The sequence below is a fragment of the Schistocerca cancellata genome, chromosome 3, assembly GCF_023864275.1.
Source record: "Schistocerca cancellata isolate TAMUIC-IGC-003103 chromosome 3, iqSchCanc2.1, whole genome shotgun sequence".
Lineage (NCBI taxonomy): Eukaryota > Metazoa > Arthropoda > Insecta > Orthoptera > Acrididae > Schistocerca > Schistocerca cancellata.
Genome location: NC_064628.1, coordinates 522393872 through 522420670, shown reverse-complemented (window position 1 = coordinate 522420670; position 26799 = coordinate 522393872). Strand labels below are relative to the sequence as shown.

The 26799-nt window shown below is 39.7% G+C and overlaps 1 protein-coding gene across 1 annotated transcript in view; it reads left to right on the top strand.

The window, feature by feature from the left end:
• Positions 1–1861: 1861 nt before the first annotated feature.
• Positions 1862–26799, top strand: part of LOC126175334 (dynactin subunit 2) — a 37519-nt gene continuing 12581 nt past the window's right edge. The window contains exons 1-5 of the mRNA XM_049922053.1: positions 1862–1921; positions 2010–2081; positions 2199–2338; positions 19959–20070; positions 25397–25554. Of these exons, the coding sequence (XP_049778010.1) occupies positions 1886–1921; positions 2010–2081; positions 2199–2338; positions 19959–20070; positions 25397–25554 (518 nt within the window). The 5' untranslated portion in view covers positions 1862–1885. The remainder of the gene's footprint in view (positions 1922–2009; positions 2082–2198; positions 2339–19958; positions 20071–25396; positions 25555–26799) is intronic.

Below are 26799 nucleotides of genomic sequence, written 5' to 3'. Positions count from 1 at the left end.
TTAATATTCACGTTTGAAAAACATTTTTACGTGTTCTTTGCTAGCCCATAAACGTGTGTCAATGGGGAAGGACGCAAAGCATGCTATCATATCTTGTGCATATCAACAAACTGAACGATTACTGAAATGTCAAAGAGATAGATACCTCCACATAGAATAGAGTTCTTGTTTTATTACATGGTCAGTACACTACTTTCACTGTAGTACTCATCTTCTCATTTTGAAGTCTTACTTATGATGCATCATTCAGTGTATGACCAACAATAGCAACTTACAGGGTAAAAAAACCACATAATTTTTTAAACATGTTCCACCGTTGTGCAATACTATACACGTGATTAAGGGAACGATCTCAAACGCTTAGGCCCCATAAAATGGATACTTGTCTTTTACATGTACGTAAGTCTTTCTTTTTTTTTTAGTAATGGCAGCCTACCACTTTTAACATTTAGGCCTACCTTTCCAACAGTAGCATGTTTACTTTTTTTCTGGAATATTTTTCGTCATTAATTCTGTCAGTTTTTCAGTAATAACCAAACACATCACAACTGGAATGTGTGAGTACTTTGATCATCTGCTTCGTTTTACCTCTGAATTACATTTTGAGGTTTTCAAAGTATAGAAGTCTGTACCATGCCTTGTGATATACCAATAGTTTCTTAGTTTCATGTTCTAAGTATCATTTTCACAATAAATTTTAATGATGTGGAGTGAGTAATTTTACATTATCATAATTTTTTTGTAAATATGCCTCCATGCTGATCATTTTTTTAGGTTTTTTGCTTTGTTTTTTAATTAAAGCCAGACATATTTAAGTCACTAATTCATAGTCTTCACCATTTACACATTAAGATAATAGATAGTCTTTTCGCCAAACTTCACGAGGGAATAACTGTATTGTGAAGTGGTTAGATTGCTATCATACGCCGAGCAGCAGGCACACATGACGAAAAGAGTGTTCGGCCAAAGCCATTATCGGCGGGAGGTATTTAGGACATGAAATGCTGCAACAACAATCTGCGCGGTTACGTAGGAGTATGTTGTGCGGGAACGAGACCGTTGATACAGAGTGGCTCCGATGTCGGAGGAATTGCGGTTTGAAAGGCAATGAAAACCACAAGAAAAAAATAAAAGTAAACAGCGCAACCATAATTCATGTGAATCAAAAACTATTGCTTGAACTGCTCCACTTACGAATGAAATGTGATTCCCTTAAACTTGATATTAAGATCGGATAGACTGGCAAATCCGCAAAAGACGCAAACTGACATTTTTGATAAAACAACTACGTCTCCACACAATCAAAGCACCAAATGGTATTTGGGATACGAAAATCGATAGTTATTCCCAACTGTCGAACCTGGACATGGACACATTAGAGAGTGACGTCACGGGGATATGCAGCGCAGTCAACCATAGTGCTATAAATGCGGTGAACCTAACGTTTTGGGCTAAATAAGATGGCGGCCGTCGGCTTCCAGTTTGTGACATAATGACAGCTCCCCTCTTCCTTGTTACCTCCCTGAATCCATACTGCTTGCGGAGTTGCACAGTGACTGAGGCCGTTACAGCCTAATGCATAAAATTAAGAAATTACATTCATTTAAGACAGACTTGTTTGCTCAATAGGAGTTGCGAAAGATACTTTTTATGTTGTTCTTCGGTTTCCTTTTGTTGTCTCTAATGCTGTTCAAATCACTAGGCCAGTATTCATATTCGTCTCTGCAAATCGGGGAACAGTTGCCTAACTTTTCCACTACTGCGTGGTAGAGACTTGGTGATTATTAGCCAAGGAGGTTATAACTTCTTTCTTCCAGCTAAGTTTGACGTTTTGTATGACGTTTATCTCTGAGTTACAGAGTTTTCGATACGAAAACAGCTGGAAATGGCAGATCCAAAGTATGCTGACTTGCCCGGCATAGTAAGCTTCTGAATTTTTTGATCCTGCAATAATTTTAACTACTGTGTTAAAGAATTGAGCAACTGTGTGATATGTCTAACTTTTGCAGGCATATGATCAGCCGGACGTTTACGAAACAAGCGATCTACCAGAATCTGACCAGAATGCTGCGTATTACGAGGTAATTCTGAACATGGGCCGTGGCAGCTTACACAGTGTGGAAAGCTTTATTTATGTATCTGATAGTCTACGAAGTATACGCCCACTTGCTTTATTTTTTCCTTAACTTTCATTGTAGGAAGAGAGTGATTCAATCGAACGCCTCCACATCAGTGCGAATGAAGCTTTCACGAAATTTAATAGGAGCGTGTTGGATACCAATAATGTTGATTTCTCAGATACAGTACGGAGAACTTTGAGAACTGGATATAATTCAAGGTAATACACAGTACATGCATGAAATTTTACACACTATATTTTCTGTAATTTCTGCCTTAAATTGTTTGTGGGGTGATTCAAGTGGTGACCAGTAACCTAACCCGTAATAGTTTACCCGTATTAAAAATGAATCGGTACTTGCTCTTCTGAGTAATAATTGTTTTTTGCCAGAATCGCCCCAGGAACTATAAAGATCCATCAGCGTAAAGGATATTAAATATCTGCATTACTTTAATTTACTGTTCAGCGGACTCGAATTAACCTTATCTCAGTCTCTCCAGAAATCCCAGTTAAATCAAGTGCAGTAAATAAATTGCCCCGAAAAAATAAATTGCCCCGAAAAAATACATTTCGGTACATAAATCACAAGGAGGTAAGGAATTCTAATTTTTCTTCAAACAGTTTCTAGGCAACATAAGTGTTGTCCCAATGAACAAGTGTGGAAACTACTACAGAATGAGGAACAGTTGTGAAGGCAGCTGATGCTTTTTTTTATGCAAGTTGCTGTGAAACAACCATAGTTAAAGATGGTGCAGCTTAAATTGTGCCTACTCCTGTGCAGTGGTGGGGTAATAGTATCTGATTCTGCAACCCAGAGCTAATGAGGAAGTAACATAGACAGGACCAGATCAGTTAAGAGCTGAAGTTGGCGGCAGTAAGGTTATGAGTAGGACTGTTGACTGGTTTGTGGTCAAAAATGTCAGTTCAGTAACGAGATTAAATAAACATTGAAGGTCTATTAACATTGCTCTATACATTTACAACTGATTCAGTGTTTTGGAGATTATGAACAAAAGTGTGGAGATTACCTAGGGAGTTCGGGAACAGGATGACAAGACTGGGACAAAACTTCATGTTAAGGCTAGTAGTAGTAGTAGTAGTAGTAGTAGTCAGAAGATTAAAAAGACCAAGAAGGTCTTCTTCTTAGGCCTTTAGTCATGTGTGGGGATTGTTGTAATACAGGTGTCCCTGTGTAATCAGTACCAAGAACTGGTATTTTGAAGTCTGTGTGGGGCTAAGCAATGTCACTTGTGATTTAGGCACGTGTGTGCAGATTTTGTTTTTCAGTCATTGCTTAGTGCTATTATAAAAACTCATAATCCTTATTCTTGCATTTCTTCAGTTTTATTCTGCAATTTATAACCAGTAAATCGTGGTCAGAGTTCCCACCAGCCTGCTGAAAATATTTTGCAGTCCAGAATTTGGTATCAAGATCTATCTTACCATTAATGTTTGATGCTCTGACCAGTAGAGTGCCAGATGAAAACTTACTAAGAAATGGATATTTTCTGCATTTAGAAATTTTAAATTTTAGCATTTCCAACTATTTTTGTAGAATAGAATAAAAAATGGAGGAAGTTGCATATATGTAAAATAAAATGACATAAAAGAATTTAGACTGTATGTGTATTCAGTTTTGAAAGAAATTTTGAAATCTCAGATATGTAATTAGTGTTAGAAGTAAAACTATTATTGCTGTATATTCATAGAGCTTTTGTCAGCAATATAAATGTCTTAATCAAACATCTTGGTCATGCTTTAGGCGAAACTCAAATGTACTGGGGAAACGATGGTCTTCTGTGGAGATTCTCCCATTGATTTTTCTTAGAGCTCTCAGGAAGGAAAGTTCTTAAATATCACAGAAAACTGTGACTTGTATATGACAGTTCTGACACGTAATGGATGCAGTGCCAGTGTCCTTGAACAGAATGTGTAAACATTGCCAAGTGCGAATCAAAAGAATTTGATACTGGCCAGAGCAGCCACATTTAAGATTCTTGTAAATCACATATCATGCAGCTAGGAAAATGTTATTTATAACTTGTTCCTGGTGGATAGGAATTGGTAATCAAAGCTAATTCAGTGCTCTGGTACGATTGTCTGAATCTTTTGAGGATTTTTCCTGTTACGGCAATGTGTGAAGCAGTATTGGCAATAAAGTTTTTCCAGAACATGACAAGCCATGTCATTTACTTCTCCCTGTAGCTTGTTAATAATTTGTTTTTCACTGTTGGACTGTTCATTGTGCCCCATTCGATATTCTGAAATGAGTCCGCTACTCTGTCGCCCTCCGGCTAGCTACTGTCGCCCTCCCGCTCTCTTCCCTTCCCCTCACATACTCTGCCACTCCCACACTGTATCTGTCCCACTTTCTCCCAACCTCTTCATCCCCTTCCTCACTTCCCTCCCCAACCCTGGTCCATCTCCCCTGTTCTTCCACTGTCTTGCATCCTCAATTCATAAATTACACTTAATGATGCAGAGAGTTAAGGATTGGGCAGAAATACAATGTGCATTCATTTTAATCATGTCTCTTACAGTTTTGTTTGACCAGAAATATTGTAATAGCATAATTCTCCATTTTATCTGTCAGGTTCTTGGGTGTAATGTTTAGTTTCAACCATACTTGTAACATCATAAAGCCTTAGAACTTTTGGAAGTGCATCACAAAATGATTGCACAACTAAAAGACAGAGAGAACACATACACATCACTGTACAGGTCATCTCTCCAAATATTTATTTGCTGTAAGATTACTCCAGGCTCTTGATGAATGATTCCTGTACACTCTCCACCTTCTCTGTTGGCAGTCACAGCCATCCTATTTTCTTTGCACCACATAAGTAGCCAGTCTTTTAACATATTAGTAGATGCTGTGTTACTCCTCTTCACCTTAAGGGTCTAATTATATATTTTCTTTTGTTGGTAATTTCAGGGTGCAGATGATGGAAGGTTCAGTTAATAATGTGAATCACTGACTGTGGGATTTCTTACCAAAATTACTGTCTGTCTCAAACTGTTTTTTTCTATGCCGTGATACAGAATTAATCACTCGGCACTGAGAGTTTGGGAGTGTAAGAATGCAGCACAAATAATTAGTTCATATACATTAGCTAGCACAGACAACTGATGACAATGACAAACTCTTAATCAGCTATTCACTACCACAGTGCTACGCCAAAAGCATCCACAAAACAATAATCACAGTTTCAAAAGTTATTGTCGTGTCCTTGACACATACTCTCTGGTAACACTAATTCCCTAAATTTGACAGGCATTCTGACAAGGGAAGATATAAGGTCCTCAGACATCACCACACCTCAAAAAATAAATTTCACCTGGAAATTTGTGACAACATAGTTTGTTTGTAATTAACAAGCAAAGAAGGGCACCAGCAAGTAGGAAAGAGATGGTATCTAAATATTAGATGATGATAAATTAGGTTACCTATGTTATATACACTTAAGAAACGTCACTACATGAAAATATAACTTCAAATAAGAAGTAAAAATGTTATCAGAGAATAATGCACGAAATATGGTACTCAGGAAAATATAAGTGAAAAAAATACATTTAAATGTAGCAATTACATGTGAAGGTAACTATGTATCAATAGGCACATTTTAATGGGAAAAGAATTAACTGTCTTTCCTCGCATAGGAGTACTCATGACTCTTTCATGAGTATGTGTGTACGAGTATGGGGCCCCAAGCTGTTGCAGAACCTGCATACTTTCCTGTCCCACAGTCTCGTATCTCTGTCTTTCCTTCTCTTGCTCTCTTTCTCATGGTGGCCGCCTTTGATGTCAACCCAGCTATTCCCTAGGTTTTGCTTTTATTACTTGGCATATTCACGCACTACCTTCTGCCTGAAGTAATTTGTGGCCCCATTCTGGATTTGATCCTCATTTTCCAAATTTTTCTGTAGTGTGGATTGACTGAGAAAGAATACCTCAAATAGCAACTATTGTGTGCAGTGTTAAAGATCACCTGCGCACAATACCTTTGTGAGCCCTTACTTGGTCTTCAAAGCCAACACAGTAATCAGTCCAATGTAGTGAGCTCATTATGTACCCTGTCATGTCAGCCCCCTGACAGCACAGGGATCACACTGTTGGTTTCAGTCCCCTGACAACTCAGGGATGCTGGTGGCTGAGCTGCTAGCTCCCCACATGTGCCAAGGAGTAGATGCCTGTCTTCGTGGAGTAACAGGACTCCTGGCAACAACCATTGTGGCAGATTGCCTTTGCTGCGAATGGGTGGCACCCATGGGGAGAGCCCTTGATTGGAGTAGGTGGCATCAGGGCAGATGTTTTACATATGAAATATATTAAACTGTATCAAAACAGTGGCTCCTTTTATCCAACCATGTCATCACACAAGAATAGAAATTTCAATGTGCATAGTTATAACCCTACTACTTTACCAATCCTAGGTTATCCTGTGGGAAGAGGGACAAGCCTGACATGTAGGAGTGAAACATTTTCCCCAATATTTAGTGGATGTTGTAACTGATGGAGGTACTTTCACTGTGACAAATCCATTATTTTTTGTGGGACATACTGAAGATAAATCTAGAGAAGTGGAATTATTAGGAAAAATGTGAAATGGATTGCTGTTGATTCCAGCCTCTTCTGCTGCACAGTCAACAGCTTGTCAGGCATGAGAACATCTGGGTGATGTACTAGTGACCATTGCTCCACACAGGACTTTGAATATTGTCCAAGAAATCATATTCCAGTGAGACCTTGCACTACAAACAGACAAGGAGCTATGGCTGATCTTGAGCAATGAGTTTTTGGTGCTTGCACTTTGGTCGTAATATCCTGCTGCTTGGCGGATCCAAAATGTGGTAACTGCAGATAATCACCCCATGAAGGTAGTCCTTGTCAGCAACCACCTTTCTGTGTAAATTGCATTGATCATCCTCCACATTCACTAATTTGTGCAGTCTTCAAAAAAGAAAATACAGGAATATAAATCTATTGACTGTCTGTCATACACTGAGGCATGTAAAAAGTATGGATGCATACATCCTGTTGATAATATATCCAATTATGTGAAAGTCACAACCATCATTCCCACTACATCAATTTTTTCGAAACCAGTTCTCCCACTACCCTCCTCTCTCCTGCAGCTCTGTCTTCAGAAACCACTTTCTGCACCCTCCTGGAGAGACGCTTTCCTCCTCCAACGCCTACTGGTGACAGGAGTCCCTCATGGGAAATCTCTCCAAAACACCACAGATCAAAGGCATGATACCAGCCAATGGTTAAGTATACTGTGACCTGTGGACCAGAGCTGCCTGCTATTTGTCTGTCCCTACGCTCATTGCGGATAGGCCCTCCCAAGAATCCCTGCCACCAGTGCATCAATGGCTGCGAAGAAGAAGGAGGAGGAGGAGAAGAAGAAGAAGAAGAAGAAGAAGAAGAAGAACTGGGACAAGGCTACTCCATTGTGTCCAGAGGTGTCAGATCCCGCCATGCCATTGGATCATGAACCAGTGCTCTTAGATAGGAGTCCACCTAAGTCTGTGACAGGCAGTGATCCTGGGGCATGACTAATCCTCCTGACACCTTCATGCTTATCCTGGACACCCATAATGTGTTCAATCAGTGCCATTGTAGTGGATATTACTGTCACCTGCTGGAACTAAAACAGTTTATTTCCTTCTCTTCTGTAATTTGTGTTGCTCTACAAGAAATGCACTTCACTGGTGACAATTGCCCAACACTCTGTGGTAATCATCCATCCTGTCAGAACCATGTTGCGTGGATTCACCTTTGTGCCACAGTGGAAGCAATAGTGGTGTGAGTGCAAAAGACATCAGTGTTCACCATTTGCAATATTTATGTACCTCCAGACAGCCCACAGCCCACTTACTTACCTTGAATTGAGTACCTTAATCCAACAACTCTCTGCCCCTCCCCCTACTTTCCTCCTACTTTAGGATTTCAATCTGCACTGCCCCTCTGTGGAGGAATACAACTTTGTCTGGTAGAAGCCTTCTACTTGACCAACTTATTACCAACCATGATTCTCTCTCCTCGGTAGTTGTACTTGTACCCATTTCAGTGTCTCCCAAGGCACCTTTTCAGCTACTGATCTGATGATTTCTTTTCCCAGTCCTGTGGCTTTACTCCACCATTTTTGTCACAGCGACCACTTTCCAGTAATCCTGTTGTTTCCTCGCCACCACCAAATGGACCAGTTACCACATTGGGTTCTTTGAAGAGACATATGGCAGTTGTACACCTCAGCTGTTACCTTCACCCCATTTCTGCCAGACTGCATTGATGAGGTTGTGCAAGATGTCTCCAACGTGACCACCCATGCTGCTGAAACTGCTATTCCACTTTCTACAGATTCCCCTCTCCCCCTCCCATTAGCCAGTGTCATGGTGGGCAAGACACATTGTAATAATTGTTTAGGATCACCAAAGAGCCCTGCAGTGTTTCAGGTGACATCCCTTGCACCAACCTTGTCACTTTTAAGAGACTTTGTGCCAAGTCTTGCAATCTAATTGAATGAAGGAAGGAGGAGTGCTTGGGGTGCTACATCTTCTCCTTGGGAATGTATGCCTCTTCATCCCATATGTTGGCAGAGCTCTGTGGTCTTGTGGGCTGCCCATGGTCAATAGCTGTTTCGGGTCTTATCCTTCAGGGTGGTCTTTGTAACACTGTTGGTTCTTGCTGAACACCTTATGACCCACTTCATGGCAGCATTGGTATCTCCTTTTCCAGCTACCTTCCTGCTGCAAAAATGACAAATTGAAGACATCCCCCCTATGTTTCACTCCCCTCCAAGCCAAATCATGCAATGAAACATTCACTCACTGGAAACTGCTTCAGGCTGTTTTGTTGTTACATGATATAACCCCAAGCCTTGATTCAATTCATAATCATATGCTCCAACACATGAATATTACTGAGAGGTTACATCTGTTCAGGGTCTTAAAACATTTGGCTCGGAGGGGTCTTCCCTTCGCAATGGTGAGATAGTATCGTCATCCCAATCCTTAAGCCAGGCAGAAACAAAATGTCTCATGACAGCTACCAACCAGTTAGTTCCACCCATGGGCTCTGTAAACTACTTGAAAGGATTGTTGGCCATAGATTATGCTTGTGTTCTTGAGTCAAGGGGCCTTTTGCCCCAGTCCATCATGCTTTCCAGGAAGGATGATCCTCAACTGGTGATCTGGTCCAGTTGGAAACAGCAATCTGTCAGGCTTTTTCTAAACTCCAGCACCTCATCAGTTTTTTTTTTTTACCTACATAAAGCATATGACACTGCTTGGTGCCATCATATTTTACTTACCCTCCCCAACTGGGGCTTTCGAAACTCCTTGCAAGTGTTTATTCATCAGTTTTTATGCCACCGGTTATGGGTTTGAGTTGTTGCTTCATTCAGCTCTCCACACATCCAAGAGAATGGCATCTCACAGGGCTCAGTCCTGAGTGCCACACTTTTCCTAATTGTTGTCAGTGGACTGATGACCTCTGTCGGGCCACTGATCAACCCTGCACTGTATGTTGACGATTTCTGCATTTAGTACAGCTCCCATTTAGTAGCCTTGACTGAACAGCAGCTCCAAAGCACCATCCAAAGGGCCCCTCCATGCACCGTTTCCCATGGTTTCCAATTCTCTCCTGCAAAAATGCAGGTCATGCAACTATCATTATTCACGGCACATCCTTACACAGAACTCTACGAGGGTACTCGTCACTTGAATGTTGTTGCATAATCCAGTTTTTTTTAGCCTCCTTTTTGATAAAAAGCTGACTTGGCTGCCTCCTATTTGTCAGGTAAAGTCTAATTGCATGCGGAAACGACACACTCTGTTCCTTGCCAAAATCTCTTGGGGAGCTGACCGGCTACTCTTCTCCATATTTATTGGGCCCTGGTCTCATCCCAACTGACCTGTTGTTGCCAGGGAGCTTGTCTCCCCCACAGACTCTTCATACTATGCCAGGCAGCCATGTCTGGCCACAATCTAGTCCTTGCAGACTCCGTCGGGCAGCACCGCCTTCTCTTTCCACCACCTGTACCTTGCTATTTGTCCTCCTTCCCCTCCCCAATCAAGATTGCTGCTTTTTCTTGACATGACACCATTGCATTCTGGCTGGAGAGTGGTAAAGTATGTGTGAGGTGTGCTTGCTTGTGTGAATGTGTGTGTGTTTCCTTTTCTGAAGAAGGCTTTTGCCAAAAACTCAGAATGTAACAGTCTTTTCATTGTGCCTGTCTGTAACAGCAGGTCATCTTTGCAGTGAGTAGCAATCTATCCTCTTCATAATATTTGTGGTATTCCAGTCTGGACTCTCCAGTATTTGTGAAATGTTAGCCAAGTTACTATTCTTTACACAAACCTGGTGGCTCTCAAACAGAAGAGGTGTGCCCATATAAAGACTTCCCTCATCTGTTCTCACTTGATGAGTCCTCAGCAATCCTTAGACCTAGCAGAATACACTGTTTTCTTTGCAGAATCAGGATAAATAGATGTCATTTTGTTGGGTACTAGAGCATGTTGGAATCCCTGGTAATGAGACTGTAAATGTAGCAGCCAGGTAGGCTTGTGATGAAAATTGAATGACTTCATGTGAGGTCCCCCTGCAGTCTGTGTCACTGATAAATACATTCATTGTTATGTGTAAAAGTGGCTGCAAATGAGTGAAAATAGTCTGGGTAGTTATACTGGCTACTGGACCATGTCTGAATGTCTGACACTGTCCTTATCTTCCTTCTGTGTCATGGAAAAGCTTCTGGAATACCCTGCACCTGGCATAATTTTAGTAGTTGCCATATTTTGACTGAATGTTTTTTGGACCCTGACAAGAAGTCATTAAGTACGCTGTCTGGAAACATGCTCTCTCTTTTAAATAATCATCAGTTGTGTGTACTACATGTTTCAAAGTTTTGTTAGGAATCAGAGCTATTCTCTCTTGTTAGACAGTGGTAGCTACTTCCTGAGGTATTGTTTTTGCCCAACCGATCTAAATAAGCAGTATTTTATGTTAAGTTCATCATAATTGCATTTAACTGGGATACTTACATTAGTGTATTTTGTGAGAGGCACATAATTGTACAGATTTTTGTTGCTTAGTGGTCTATAAATAATTTTGATTATCTAAAAAATACCTCTGTGTATTTTAAGATTTCATTACAATTTTTTACCTTAGACAAGTGTTGGACGGGTCTGACATTGGTTTCGTTTTTGGGCAGGGTGTGTGTGGGGTTGCAGCTGTGGCTCTCGCTCAAGGTCCTGACAGACAGTGTATCTTATTATCAGTGTTGTCACACTTCAAAGAAAGCTGATAATATATTTCTCTGGTACACCATTGCAGTAATGTGATTTTTAAAGAAAGATTTTTCCCCCATTTCTCAAAATGTACACATTCATATTCATCTAGGGCACAGATAACCTTGCAGTTAAGTCCCTCAAATCACCATCATAGATTGTTGTAGCAATCCCGAATCCATTTATTATCCAACTTTTCAGTGGAATTTGGGAACATAAACAAATTTTAAATCATTCTAGATTCAAAGGGGTTGGCAGAATAAAGTACTAATGCACAAGTGTATTTTGTGTTACTGCTTTGTCACATGCATGGTTAAATCCAAAGATAAGGAGATAAATACAATAAGACAAAACAGTTTGCATAATAGACAGCATTATTAGCAGTACATAGGGAATTACATGTTCCATTCAAGTGAGAGTTGCATTCCGGTTGCAGATGCCTTTAGTAGTGGTCATCTGTGTGTGAGGTGTGCTTATTTGTATGATTGTGTGCATGTTTTCTTTGCTGAAGAAGGCTTCAGCTGAAAGATGTAATGTGAATAGTATTTTCGTTGTGTCTGTGTGCAATTCAGTGGGTATCTTTTTGGAGAGTAGCAATCTATCCTTTTCCTAATAATGTTGATTTACCTGCATGTAATACATTCATAAACACAACAGGCAAGTGATCAGACTTACCAAACTGAGGATTAGCACTTTGCACCAACCCCTTCATATGGAAATATTCATAATTTTCAAATAAAGCTTTAAAGACATAACGACATAGTCATCTCTTGGTGCAGAGGTACAGTACTGGCAAGTTTACAGGATTAGCTGCCATTATTACTATTTTAGTATATGAAATAAATGGTCCACATGGTAGATATATCAGAAACTGTTATGGTAGCTTTATTAGAAACTGTTATTAAACACTATAGCATACAAAAATTATTTGTAAAAGGAATTGTAAATAAAATTTAGGATGTGACATGCTGAACAGTCAATATTCATTAGTTAAGGCTCTTGTGGACCACGCTGAAGTCAGTGTTTGCTGTTGGAATGGATTGGTGATGTGAATAGCAACTTAGTTTGGTGATGAAATCAAAATTTTACTCAGAGGATTAAAAATATGTAGCAAATGGATTACAGTGTTAAAAGGTGCTAGTCTATACCCTGGCATGTACAAGTACCAAAATGTATGGGATTGTTTCTGCAGATGCTTAGCAAGATCCTGTTGACTACAAATATGGCCAGCCTCACATATGCCAGGTGTGTGTGTGTGTGTGTGTGTGTGTGTGTGTGTGTGTGTGTGTGTGTGTGTGTGAGAGAGAGAGAGAGAGAGAGAGAGAGTGGGGGGGGGGGGGTTGCTGAGGACTCATAACCACATAAACTGAACTCGTGCATGCCCTGTAAGCATGGAAGTTGGAAAGTGCTAGTGATTAGATTTGTTGTCATTAACAATGGTGCTAAAATTTTTAGCTATGGGATCCAAAAACCACTTGTTCGTATTTTGCTTAGTGATAAATATTCTTTAAAATGAATAGTTACATGAAAAAATGAGTGTATGTGATAAATTTAAATTGTTTGATGCAAGAATAACTGGTTTATGTTGCCTCACTATCAGTTTTGCTATAACTATTTGTTTTGCTCTCAGGCACAGGCTCAGGAATGCATAAGGTCTGTGTTCGGGGGTGGGTGTTGGCATTACCAGAATACAATTTTAATTTCATTACATGCTTAATAAAAAAAGCCATGAGAGTGCATGTGGTATGCTTCTTTTACAATGAAAATATTTAACTCTGTATAGTTTTCTGATAGACTGTTCTCAGCATGTTTACTGGTCTTTTCTTCCCTGCAATTGGTGAACAGCTGAATATGAAGTGCATTTTAGTTTTCTTTCTTGAAAAAAGAATCTGTCCAGAAATAATTTAATCCCTGGCCCTCCTTCCCCTCCCCCCCTCCCCCTCCCCCTCCCAAAAGTTCTGTAGTAGGATCTCTTCACATGTCTAGTCATGTAATTAATTTGTTAGTTAAACTTTATAGGATTATTTTAGTAAGTTATTAATAGTTCCAACAGTCTGTTCAACTTAATCCTTGTTTATGAAGTAATGAACTGTTAGTGAGGGGCAACAGTGGCTACACACTGAACTCTTAAATCAGTGACTCCTTGTGTTCGTGAATGACTTTGTGAATTCTGGAATAAATCCTTTCAATATGCCTTGACCTGTTCTCAGTACCAAACTTGTCCAGTCCTTGCTTGAGTTTAGCATCCATTGACATTATTGTGGGATACCTTAATCCCGGCATGCCATAATCTTTTTTTTATGTGGTTATAATCAACACCTTGAGAGAAGTGTTTGACTCTCTTCAATTTAGCAAATGCTTTACCAAAATATTTAAGTTTTGCAGATGATACAAGTATTTACTCTATTCTAGTCTGAAATAGTTTGCAGATTAATGTTGTGAGGTAATCAGTTCTGAAAAGCTAGTGTAAAATCCTGTACATTTTCAGATTAGCCATTAGTGACAACTACTTCATTGGTATATTTCACTGATGATGACAGTGAGCTAGTAAGTTGATCGCTTACTGACATTATAATATGAAAATGTCTGCAATATGAATAAAAGTGAGCAAGTTAATATAATTTGCTAAAAATTGGTACACATGAAGGGATCTCTTTAAGAGCAAAGTGGATAAGATAACACTGGAACAGCTTTATTATTACAGAGTTCAGTTATGGATTATATACCCCCTTTAAAGTGAATAACTTAGTTCTGCAATCACAATTGCTTTCATTGTAGAATATTCATTTTGTGCTTTGTGAATTTTTGTTGAGCATTTCATATTAATACATTACATGTGATGTTTTAAATTTTTTCTTGTGCAAGGGCTTGCAGAAAAATAATGCCTCCATTTTTTTTTTTTTTATTCTGTGCTCAATATCAGTTGAGGTATTACACATCATGCATCTTTGCTGATGCAAGTTGCAACCCTCTGCCGCTGGAGGATTCCGAACTGTAACATGTAATATGGCGATTTTTAATGTAACTATGTCGGCACATGGGAAACGGCATGCTGCAATAGTGTTTCTAACCACAGGAAACATGCCTACAATTGAAATCCATAGAAGAATGAAAGCTGTGTATGGTGACGATTATAATGACATCAATATTGCGCAACTGTGTTTTGTTTGTACTCATAATGAAGGAAACAGTGGTTCGAACCTCAGTGTGTGTGATGACAGAGCTCAAAGTGGATGACCATGTACATCAATCAAAGTCTCTCTTCAGAATTGGGTTGATGAACTCATTAGAGAAAATTGTCGGATAACGGATACAACTATAATGTAAGTGTGGCTAATCAAAAGAGGGTATAGAGATCATCACTGCAAAACTGTGGAACAGGAAACTGTGTGCGTGGTGGATGCCTGGAATGCTCACCTCTGACATGAAACAAGGGAGATTGGACATGTCAACAATTTCTTTTGCGTTTTTGAGGGTGATGGGTTCCTTAACAACATTGTGACTGGTTATGAAAGCTGGGTTCACCATTTTGACCCCGAAATTGATAGCATCAGTGGTTTTCTGCCACAAAGGATCACTAGTGCCAAAAAAGTTAAAGATCATGCCATCAGCAGGCAAAGTCATGCTCACAGCGTTCTGGGACCTTCACGGAGTGAATTGTGAATTCATGCCTAGAGGCACTACCAATAACTCTGAAAGGTACTCTGTCACTGTTATAAAACTAAAACTATGAGTTTGAAGAGTTTGTTCACACATGGAACACCCTCTCCTTTAGCATGACCCCCCTCCCCCTCTTGCGGGTCCAAGGGTTAGAATAGGCCCGAGGTATTACTGCCTGTCGTAAGAGACAGCTAAAAGGAGTCTCACACATTTCAGCCTTTATGATGGTCCCCTGTAGGATTTGACCTCCATTTTTCAAAATTTTCCCGAAGTGCGAGCCAGTTGGTAAAGGGCGCCTTACATGGTGCATTGTGTCCATTGTGCATTGAGATCTTTAGCCCACTTTCTTGTCATCGCATTACAGTCCCGTCCATTCTCCATCTCTTGGGCGAGGACACCTTCCTGGGTGCACCTTCCACCATGCCTATGCAGTGTCACTTCCTGTGCCGATGATGACCATGTACTTCTTTGCACCTCATATCCAGCACGGTAGCCAGTCCATTGTGGTGGGGCCACCATGTACCCTGTTGGTTGTAGGCTCCTGACAACACAGGGATCGCTCTGCTGATTCCTGCGCCATTAACTCCCCACATTTGCCAAGGAGTAGATGCCAGTCACCCTGGGGCATCGGGACTCCCGGCAATGGCCATCCAGTGGCCTTTGCTGTGGCTGGGTGGCATCAGAGCAGATGACATGCCATGAAGCATAGTACGTCATCTCATGGGGATGGTCTGCCGCCAGCAGTCTCTAAGTGGGCGAATTCTAACTTCAGTGCCAAGAAATATGACCTCAAGTTGTTCCCCTCCCTGCCCATACCATGGGAGGAATGCCAGGCTAAGGATGGCAGTGAAGCTTATTTGCCCCAGTATATCGTATGTATGAGAAGTGATGGGGAATCTTTAATGTCCATGAAGCCTCAGTTTTTCGCGAAGCACTTGGATGAAAAGTTTGGAGAGGTGGAGGGCTGGTCCAAAATGCACTCTGGGTCAGTTTTGATAAAAACAGCATCCTCTGCCCAGTCATGGGTATTACTTGCTTGTGGCAAGCTGGGGGATGTTTCTGTTATCATCACGCCTAATAAGAGCTTAAATATGGTCAAGGGTATTGTATTCCACAATAACATTCTTTTTCCAGTCTGACGGCGAGCTGCCTGCCAATTTAGAGTGGCGAGATGTTCATTTCGTCCAGCGCGTCCATCGGGGTCCGAGGGATAACCAGGTTACTACTGTTGCCTTCATCTTGGCCTTAGAGGGTGACACATTGCCCAAGAAGGACAGGGTGATGGTCTACCACTGTGACGTCAAGCCAATATGTCCCTCCCCTGATGTGGTGCTTTAAGTGCTGGAATTTCGGCCATATGTCTCCCACTATAATTCCAGCCCCACCTGTTGAGCTTGTGGACGCCCATCACATCCCAATAATCCATGTGCCCCACCTCCCATCTGTGTCAACTGTGGATAGCATCAGTTACCTTGCTTGCCAGACTGCAGGATTTTACAGAAAGAGAGAAAAATCATGGAATATAAGACCCTGGACCGACTGACCCTCACTGTGGCTAAGAGGAAATTTGAGCACCTACATCCTGTGGCTATGACCTCATACGCCGCCACTATGAGAACAGTTGTTGCCCTATCAGTTCCTCAAATTCCTGTCGCCTCTCAGAACCGGGAGACTACACCTGCTTCCTTGATGGTGGAGGCCACTTCCCTCCCTGTTGCTCCTGCACCACCTACTTCAGGAGCAACCCCCAACCATCGGGGATTTCAGTCCCCACTTCTGAGCCAGGGAATCATAAGACTGCTTCGGTTCCTCTCGCTAGGAAGGGATCACTTGGGTCACTCCCTTTCCAGGTTTCTGCTAGTGGGAAAGATGACACCCACCAGTGGCTTAAGAGCTAAAAAACAGCAGGTCGTAGGGCTTCACGCTCATCCTCAGTCCCGGAGACTGATTCATTGAAGTCCTCCCAGCATGGGGAAACCCAAGGAACAGCGCAAGAAATCGAAAAAGAAGACGCCCAAGAACAAAGACCTTTCTGTGGCACCCACACCACTGCTACCTATGAGCTGTGCATTTTGGGGATGGGGTGGAGATTCTGGCGTACACTGTGGACCTGGATCTTGCTGTACCCTCACACTATGGATATAGACTGCTCAGGCAAAAAGTTGGTGGCAGCAGGTGACCCTGAGGCGTAAACTGCCTCAGTGAATGTTCAATGCCTTCCCAGTCTCAAGACGATGTCATCCTCCAGTGGAATTGCGGCGGTTTTTTTCCACTGCCTGGCTGAGCTACAGCAACTGTTAAGCTTTACACTTGCTTTCTGCATTTCCCTCCAGGAAAGCTGGTTCCCAGCTATGCAGACCCCTGCCCTCTGCAGGTAAAGCATATTACAGGAACCATAGTGACTATAATCAAGTGTCAGGTGGAGTTTGCGTTTATGTCCTAAACTCAATCTGTAATGAAACTGTGCCCCTTCAAACCTCTCTTGAAGCTGTGTCTGTCAGAATATGGACGACGCAGGAAATAACTGTCTGCAATGTATATCTTCCTCCAGTTGGTGCAGTACCCCTGAATCTATTAGCTGCACTGATTGGTCAACTCCTTGAACCTTTCCTACTTTTGGTAGATTTTAATGCCCATAACCCCTTGTGGGGTGGCAATGTGCACATTTGCAGAGGCAGAAATGTCAAAAAATATACTGTCACAACTCTATCTCTGCGTCTTAAATACTGGGACCCCAGGACACGTCGGTATCTCAGGCAACGAACTTGCCGACAGGCTGGTCAAACAGGCTATGCGGAAACCACTTTTGGAGATGGGTATCTCTGAACTTGACCTTTGTTCTGATTTACGCCATAGGGTTTTTCGCCTTTGGGAAATGGGATGGCACAACAGTACACACAACAAACTGCATGTCATTAAGGAGATGACGAATATGTGGAAGAATACTATGCAGGCCCCTCGCAGGGTATCAGTTGTCCTCTGCTGGCTCTGCATTGGCTGTGCTTGGGCGACCCATGGTTACCTCCTGCGCTTTGCAGACCCACCTGACTGTCATTGTGGCACATGGTTGAGTGGCCCACTTTTACTGCCCCAGTGATGAAATATTGGTTTACCGGACTCGTTGCTGCTAATTTTATCTGACAACGCCTCATCGGCTGATTTAGTTTTACGTTCTATTCATGAGGGTGGGTTTTATCATTTGATCTAAGTTTTAGTGCATGTCCTTTGTGCCTCTGTGTCCTCCACCCTAGTGCTTCTAGGGTGGAGGTTTTAATGTGTTGCAGAGTGGCTTTCTCCATTTTTATTCTTGTGGTCAGCCAGCCATGGTAATCTGCTGTGTTGTTTTAATCTCTTCATCCTGTTTCTTACATTTCTGTGGTTTTCTTGTCCCCTTTTGTCCATTTACATATATGTTGCGTGGCCGTGCAGTTCTAGGCGCTGCAGTCTGGAACTGCGAGACCGCTACGGTCGCAGGTTCGAATCCTGCCTCGGGCATGGCTGTGTGTGATGTCCTTAGGTTAGTTAGGTTTAACTAGTTATAAGTTCTAGAGGACTAATGACCTCAGAAGTTGAGTCCCATAGTACTGAGCCATTTGAACATATATGTTGCCCTTCATCATTCTAGTGAATTTTCCTTTCATTCTGTTTCGAGTTGTCAGTGTCGTTTGTTTTATTATCACAATTGTGGTATTGTTTTATTCAGAAATAGGGACTGATTACCTCATAGTTTGGTCCCTTCCCCCTTCTTTGAATCCAACCAACGAACTAACTTCAGCATGACAATACCAGACCATACAAAATTGCTGCAACAATCCAGTGCCTTGGGTTCACTGTCATCAGTCATCCTTCATGCAGTCTTGACTTGGCCTCATCCAATTTTTCATCTCATTTGTTTCCAAAACTTAAGAACACCATTGAAGACTTCACTTTGATTGTGATGAAGTGATCCAAGCAGAGGTGAGGTTGTGGCACCATCAACAAAGTCAAACATTCTACAGTTATGGTATCTGCAAACTGGTCTCTTGTTGGAAGAAATGTGTTTGTTCGTGAGGGTGACTTATTTATGAAGTATGTAGACATGATGAATAATTATGTAAAATGTTAATTAAGTTTGTCTTATTGAAAAAGCTATGTTTTCACATAAATTCAGAAGCATTACTTTTCAGCATGCTCTCATAAATTTTCTGTCAGGATAATGATTTGTGATTAACTACTATTTAATGTGTTGTGAATTCCACAGTGAACTTTGTTTTTAGGATATTTTACTGTTATAAACAGTAAAATTCTTCAATGTCTATATGACTGACAGTCCCGCATACCAATACAGCTTTAGTCTGTACAGTATAATGTGGTAAATTTATAGATCAGTCATTTTTTTGAAAACCAATATAATTCAAATCAGTTGTCACTCTTGTTGCTCGTAATTTACATGATGTTGATGTTTGTGAAAATAAATTTAAACAATATAAGGTGGAGAAAAAGGATGAATACCATACATATATATCCATGATTTGTTTTCATTACCTTTGTTAGTATATAGCTTGACAAATGTGAATCACTGACTTCAAATTTTCTAATAGAGTATTTTTTTCATTTATGCAAAAAATTTGTTATTCTATGTGATCAGTGTTAGGCAGTTCCATTAGAAAGCATTTGAATTTGTAAAACAGATGTCATAACTTATAACAGTACTGTAATACTTCATAGTATGCTTGATCTGAATATTGATACATAAAGTGCATTATATCAGCTTGTGTGTTGTTGTTTTGAAATAAATAATAGATTAAAGCATTTAGGATTTTCATTAATAGAATACAATTTGTAAGCCACAATGATTTCAGTGAATGTAGTTGGATGGCTATGCTGAAGATACATATGTTTTCAGATTGAATGAATTGGAGCTAGCTGGCATGGGTGAGAAGGAAACTCCATTCCAAAAATATGAACGTCTTCAGTGTGAAATGAAAGAACTGCTGGAAGAAATATCACAAATTCAGGTTAGAAATACTGTATGGTCTTAATTTCCAAATCCAGTAATAAAAATTCTCTCTCCCATACTGTGTAATAGATATTAAAAACTGAAGTGTTATTCAAGAACACTTTTGTATTATTGTAATACAGCTTAGAGTAAATAGTTACATCCTTCATCATGAAATTACTTGCACATTTGTTTTTATAAATTCATTTACTGTTAATAGGGACTGCAGTGTGATAATACTACAGATTTTCTGTGTTCTGTGAATAATTTCATGGGATGTAGATAGGGATATTTTATTCTATTGTGTTGGTGTTTCATGCCAGTCCATTAAATTGAGCTTCAGAAGAAAGATTGCCTTATTCCTTTGCACATGCTGTTAGTTTCCACTTATCTTCATGCTCGAGGGGGGGGGGGGGGGGAATCAAATAATGAGCTTAAGAATATTCGTGGTTCCACCCCAAAAACCCATAACCCATTCCCTGAAAAATTTTTAGAAGGATTGTGCAAGATGTCTGCTTGAGGTATTTTTTTTTTTTTCACACATACTTTGAAGAGCAGTAAAGTTCATAATGTTCAAGTGCAGAGTGGAGCCTGTCCAGGATAGGCAAGAATGGAGGCATCTGAAGGGAGATTCTTTAATAAGAGTTAATTAAAATTTGACTCAGTATGTTCTTTGGATGGAATGCATTTTAGTTCACCCAAGTTGGTCCATTCAAGCCATCAGCCAGTCAAGATGGTCAGAGAGAAGATGCTACTTTTAGCGTCTGAACAAAGCCTGAGAATTAAGGAGAGTAAGAGCAAGATCACATGCTGGTACCAAAGTGTGCATCCAATCAAGAATCAACAGTACTGACAAAAAGCCAGAAGCCAACACGATTCCTCTCCAAAGCTTATTACTGGCTACCGACAGATGCGCACAGGAACAAACTGTGCTGAACAACCCTACTTGGCATGTATACCACAGCGAACTGCACTTGAACATAACATGACAATGCATACAAAGGGGCACTGGCTGAATTCGCCAGATGGGCTTAAAAAAAAAAGCTCAAGTAACAATTACAGTTAGTCATTTGCAACACTTGTATGACTAATGTTAGAGGAGGACTTGGAGAAAATGTTACAAATTAATGTGGCCTTTGGATACTGGGACTAAACTCTGCAAGCAGTATTTTGTTTTGATTCTCTCAGTTGACATTAATCAAAAGTTCTAAGCATTGAAGGACATGGAAAAAAAGAGTTGAAACAAATATTAAAGCTTTCGACGTGAACTCACTTAAACTTTACTTTGTTGTTAGAAGTGGGTTGAATTTTTGAGATCACTTCGTCAATGTTAAATCTGTAACATATATACATAAAAAAGAATTGAGTGAAACAGTACTAACATTGTGAATATCTCTAAATCATTAAAATTCTTGAGGATTATGGCACCGATAACATAATCTTTATGTGAACAGTCTTAATGAAAATGTGAAAAGAGTATAAATATTAATCTGTTTTCTCAGAACATTAACAGACAATAGAAAACTAAGACCTATTGGGGTCAGTTCTTAAAAACTGTTATTGTAGAACCTAACACTCAAAATTATATTAGCACAATTATTTTGTAGCAATTCCATGGAAATAATTGTTAAATGAAAATTCAGTTTGGAATCTGCGCACCAATTAAGCTAATAAGTTCCCCACAGGTAAGACCCTAACTTGAGTGGAAAAATACTACAGCAGTGATTTAAATCCCATGGTAAGTAGGCTAAATTTTAATTACAGATGACAACTAATTGAACTTATTAGATGCTGAGAGTTACAATACATTGGCATCTTGATCTGATAAAAGGGAGTTCCTTTTTAATCACAATTAATAAGTACAAAAGACAAGATTATTTAGAAAGCATATGACCATACTCATAGCGACATAGTTCTGGATATAAACAAACATAGGTGTTACAATATGCCTATGTACAAATCAAAATTCAGTGTCTGAAATTAAACTGTCATGAAGTTAAACTAAAGTATATTGAAGTGTTAAAGTTGAACAGTATGTAAAACACACAAATGCAGTGTAATAGGAATCAGGAATCATAACTGAGAAGATTATGCATAAACATAAGTGTTGGTGCTATTTGAAAAATAAGTTATTAGGAAGTATCAACTAAAGATAAATTGTTCTGTGAAAGTGAGTGAAGGTGATTATGATAGCCAAGCAAATTTTAAAATGTATGCGGCATATACATGGTGAGGATCACTGTTTTTCAAAGAAAATACGAAAGTTACACTAGCAAGAGGATGGATACAAAGTAGCCATAACTGTTAGTGACACTTACATTGTTATCACACACACATATAAGTTAAAGTTGCGTGACTGATGAAAGGAGACATAGTTATCTTTTATTACTGAAAACTTGTTCGCTAAAAGCAGCACACTTAAATTCATGCGATGATTCAATTGTAATAACGGTGTGAAGTCCAAAGGAATGAACTCTTAGTGCTGCCACAATAAAATAGGTAGGTTAACACAAAAGTAATTAAGTATCATAGAGCAAATGTAAAAGTAAAAAGGTGTTCATAGCCTGGAATTATTTTGAATACTAAGGAAAAGTGTGACACTATAAATTTAGCATTGAGACAAATTTTATTCATTGTAGGTACCAGAAGGGTGAATTTCAGAGAGGAGAGGGATGCAAGGAAGGTTTAAAATACCATCCTACAGTTGCTCCTAATAATTGTGGTTAGTAATTGGGAGAGGGGGATGGAGAGAGAGCGAGAGTGATATCCACTGTTGGATAAAGGCTGCCTCTCTGCCTCTACACCAGACAGAAATATCATTTCAATATCGGTTTGGAGAAGGCCAGAATATACAATGGTTATTAACTACCATATTTACTCAAATCTAAGCCGCACTTTTTTTCCGGTTTTTGTAATCAAAAAAACCGCCTGCGGCTTAGAATCGAGTGCAAAGTAAGTAGAAGTTCTGAAAAATGTTGGTAGGTGCCGCCACAACTAACATCTGCCGTTGAATATATGTAGCGCTACACAAGCATGCTTTGTAGGCACAAAGATAAATACTGGCGCCAAAACCTCTGCTTCAGGAAATTAAAAAAAATGTGGAAGACGAGCTCTTTTCTCCGCCCCGAGTTTCGACCACTGCATTTTCATATATTATCCAACAAAGTAAATACAAATTCCGTATTGTTCATCTTCGAATGTAGCAGTATTTCAATGTACTACGAAAATCCAACTGGCAAGACTGTTTGGCATGTTTGTCAATATGGTCAATTCTACATTCTGAATTTTTTCCTACCTGTGAGAAGAGGTGGTTGCTAATAGGAACTTTCATGAATTGTGAATCACATGCAGTATTCTCTTCATCATACGAATATAAACATTTTGCCATGTATTCTTTTGTGTTTGCTACTATCTCATTTAAATCCTGTCTGCCAAATAAACTACGAAACTAATGTGAGACAACAGCAAACGCGGAAGAATATATATGCCATGTCATGTTTATATTCGTATTATTCTCATGCCTAATAGTGATACAGTCAGAAATGAAGCACGGCAATTGACTAGATTTTTAAATCTAAGATGACTAATATCTGTGCAGAATGTAATGTACAAAAGAGGCGTCTGCAAAGATTATCAAACGGAGAAAAATTTCAGCTAAACTCTCGTTCAGAACATCATCTATCATACGCAGTCTATTATTTGGTTCCTGTCGATCATTATTAAAGAAAGCAGCAGTGTAAGTAACAACAAATAGCAGTCTCTTGCCATTGTTTCACTAATGAGACAATTCCTCTCTCTCTTTTTTTTATTGTGAGCGGCGGTAGCGCGCACAAAAGCACGCCATGCCGCGAGCGGCGACAGGTCGTAAACACACATAATCAGAATGCGACAAACAATGCATGACACAGTACAATAATGCAATGACGTACACACCTATAACAAAAAGAATGGCACTTATCAGATCAAAGAAAAATGAGCAATCGATTCAAACCAGACGAAGCACGTGAAAAAGGAAGGGTACCCGTATAAATACGGACGGAGCGCCTGACACATGGCAATGGCTACCCGGTGAAGCTTGACTGCTAAGCTTAAGACTCGAACCAAACTACTGCAGCTGTATCATAATTAATTCGACCTGAATTGTGTCTCATATTACAACGGACCAACTTTGTTTCGATTTGGAGGTGCAGCCTAAAACTTTTCTCTCCCCTTCAATTTAGAGTCTCAAATTTCAGGTGCGGCTTAGATTCGGGAAAATTTTTTTTCCTTGATTTAGAGTCTCATTTTTCAGGTGTGGCTTAGATTCGAATGCGGCTTAGATTCGAGTAAATACGGTAGTGGGAAGAGTACGCAGAGCCATGTCATGAAATTTCAAAACTATTTCACCATTCACTGGTGATGGTGATTTGTAAGAGTGGTTGCTTAATAAGTCATTTCTTGTGAAACTGGGATCCATTTTTGTCTAGAATTAAAAGTGTAGAATTTTAATTATCAAAATGCCATGGATTCTAAACCTTCCATTTAATTCACATTGGAAGCTAGGTTTTGAAAACACACTTTATATTAGAGAAATCACTTCATGCCATGGTACTCATCTATTTGTTTCTTGTCAATCCTGTCCTTGTTTTAAATTGCCCTAAATAGGAAAAGCTTGTTATCATTCTATTATGAAAAAGATGATTGCTCACTTGTAGTGGAGATGTTGAATTGCAGACAGGCACAACAAAAAGACTGTAAGTAAATTCAGTGGAAAGACCTCCTTCTGAAAAAAACACACACACACACACACACACACACACACACACACACACACACACACACACACACACACAGTGTCTGTGGTTTTCGAGACAGCGGTCATGCATGAGAATTGTGTTTGCATGAATGTGAATGTATGTGGTGTCTTTCAGAAGAAGGCCTTTTGTCCGAAAGCTTACTTGTTTAGCAGTCTCTTTGTTGTGCCTGTCTGCAGCACAATGTCTCTACTATATGGTGAGTAGCAGTCTATCCTTTTCATAATTTTGTCATTATTCCATCGTGGATTTTCTATTGTTTGTTAGATGGTTCTATTCCATTATTAAGTTATACTATTTCCTTTTATGATTTGATGGTTATACATTATTTTAATCTCTTTGTAATGGTTTTTCAAGTGTACTTGGTACTTGTTTTGTGAAATTATGTTGTGAATTGGAGAGTATTGTAATAGGAAATGCTGAACAATAAATTGTGGAGAAAACAGGAGATTGGAGGAGGCTTTGTGAATAATCTGCACAAGTACAAATATTTCAGGAACAAAGAGAACAAGAAATATTTTTTATAAATAACAAAATGTTACTGTGTTTCAGGAATCGCTGAAGGATGCCCCAGAGCAGCAGCAGCCATATTCCCAGTTAGCAGGTCGTATGGAGCATGTCTGCTCTCAAATGGCTGAAGTTCATTTGGAGGAGGCTCTTGGATCTCAGCTTGTATCAAATCTTTCTGACCCACATAATATGCAACATAAGTTAGTACCTTTCTGAACTGGTGGTAAATATCTAAATGTTTAGTATTTTATGTTGGCAGCTGTTAAGACACTGTTTGACAGAACTGTTGTCCAGTACTTATGTTTGGGAGAAGGGTCAGTGCTGCCAACACACATGTATAAGAGTACATATATTATGGCATCTTTCAGGGGACTTCCCCGATGGGGGTGGGGTTGAATTGGGGAAAGACAGCAGACCCCAGGATGAGAGGGAACCCTCTTGTTGCAAGAATGATATTTGTCTCCTCTCACATTCATTACAGATGGGTGCTTGTATGAGTTGACAGTTTTAATATTGTCCATATGAAGGACCAGAGATACCAGCTTTTAAGATAATCATTATAAAGATTTTAGCATACAACCATTGATGTTTGGAAGATAATCTTCAGCAATGCTTTTCAGGAGCCTTAATTTGCACTTCAAACGCACACAAGGTCAAAATTTAAAAACAGATAACATTATTTGAACAGGAAGTCTTAGTTTTACGCAAAAAAATGGTGTGATCAGATTCTCTGCTGTGGTTATTCATGTCACTGCCAATCTACCAAAGCATTCCTTCTGTAAAGTCACATCAGCTGCCTCTTGGTGAACTTCTAGTTCGTAAATGTGTGTACAGCTCGGACGGGTTGCACTGAGGCACCAGACTTTCCCTAACATTCCAAAGTTGTTACAAGGCCCAGGGAGAGACGCTATACCAATGCGTACCTATACAAAATCATTTACATTTATTGTACTAACTCCCTGAAAAAAATAAAAAATCATTGAAAAAGGCATTACCAATCTTACCAGTTTGTACATTAAGTACATCATCAGATTTAACCTAGTGGATTGTTATTTAAGCTTGCTCAAGCTGCTTCTTTATAAATTTAGTGTAAACAAGCTTAGTGAATGGTGCCAATAATGTTCTAGTGAGTGCAGCAGATAGGTTAAATGAACTAAACATTATTAAACAGATATCACTAAATAACTGGTATGATGTGAAGATTGTAAATTACCTTATCTGTATTGGCAAGAAGAAACAGGAAGAAGAAATAGCAAGAGATAAGATCATCATCAATATTCCATGTTTTGGAAAAAATCACAGAAGCTGGTGAACATGTTTGACCATACATCGTCAAGTTGACTTTTACAGCAAAAATTTAATGAGATATAGTTTGTAGCATGAAGTCGCCAAAAGGCTGGTGTTTATAAAATACAGTGGGCATCGTGTGAAGTTAAATATGTAGG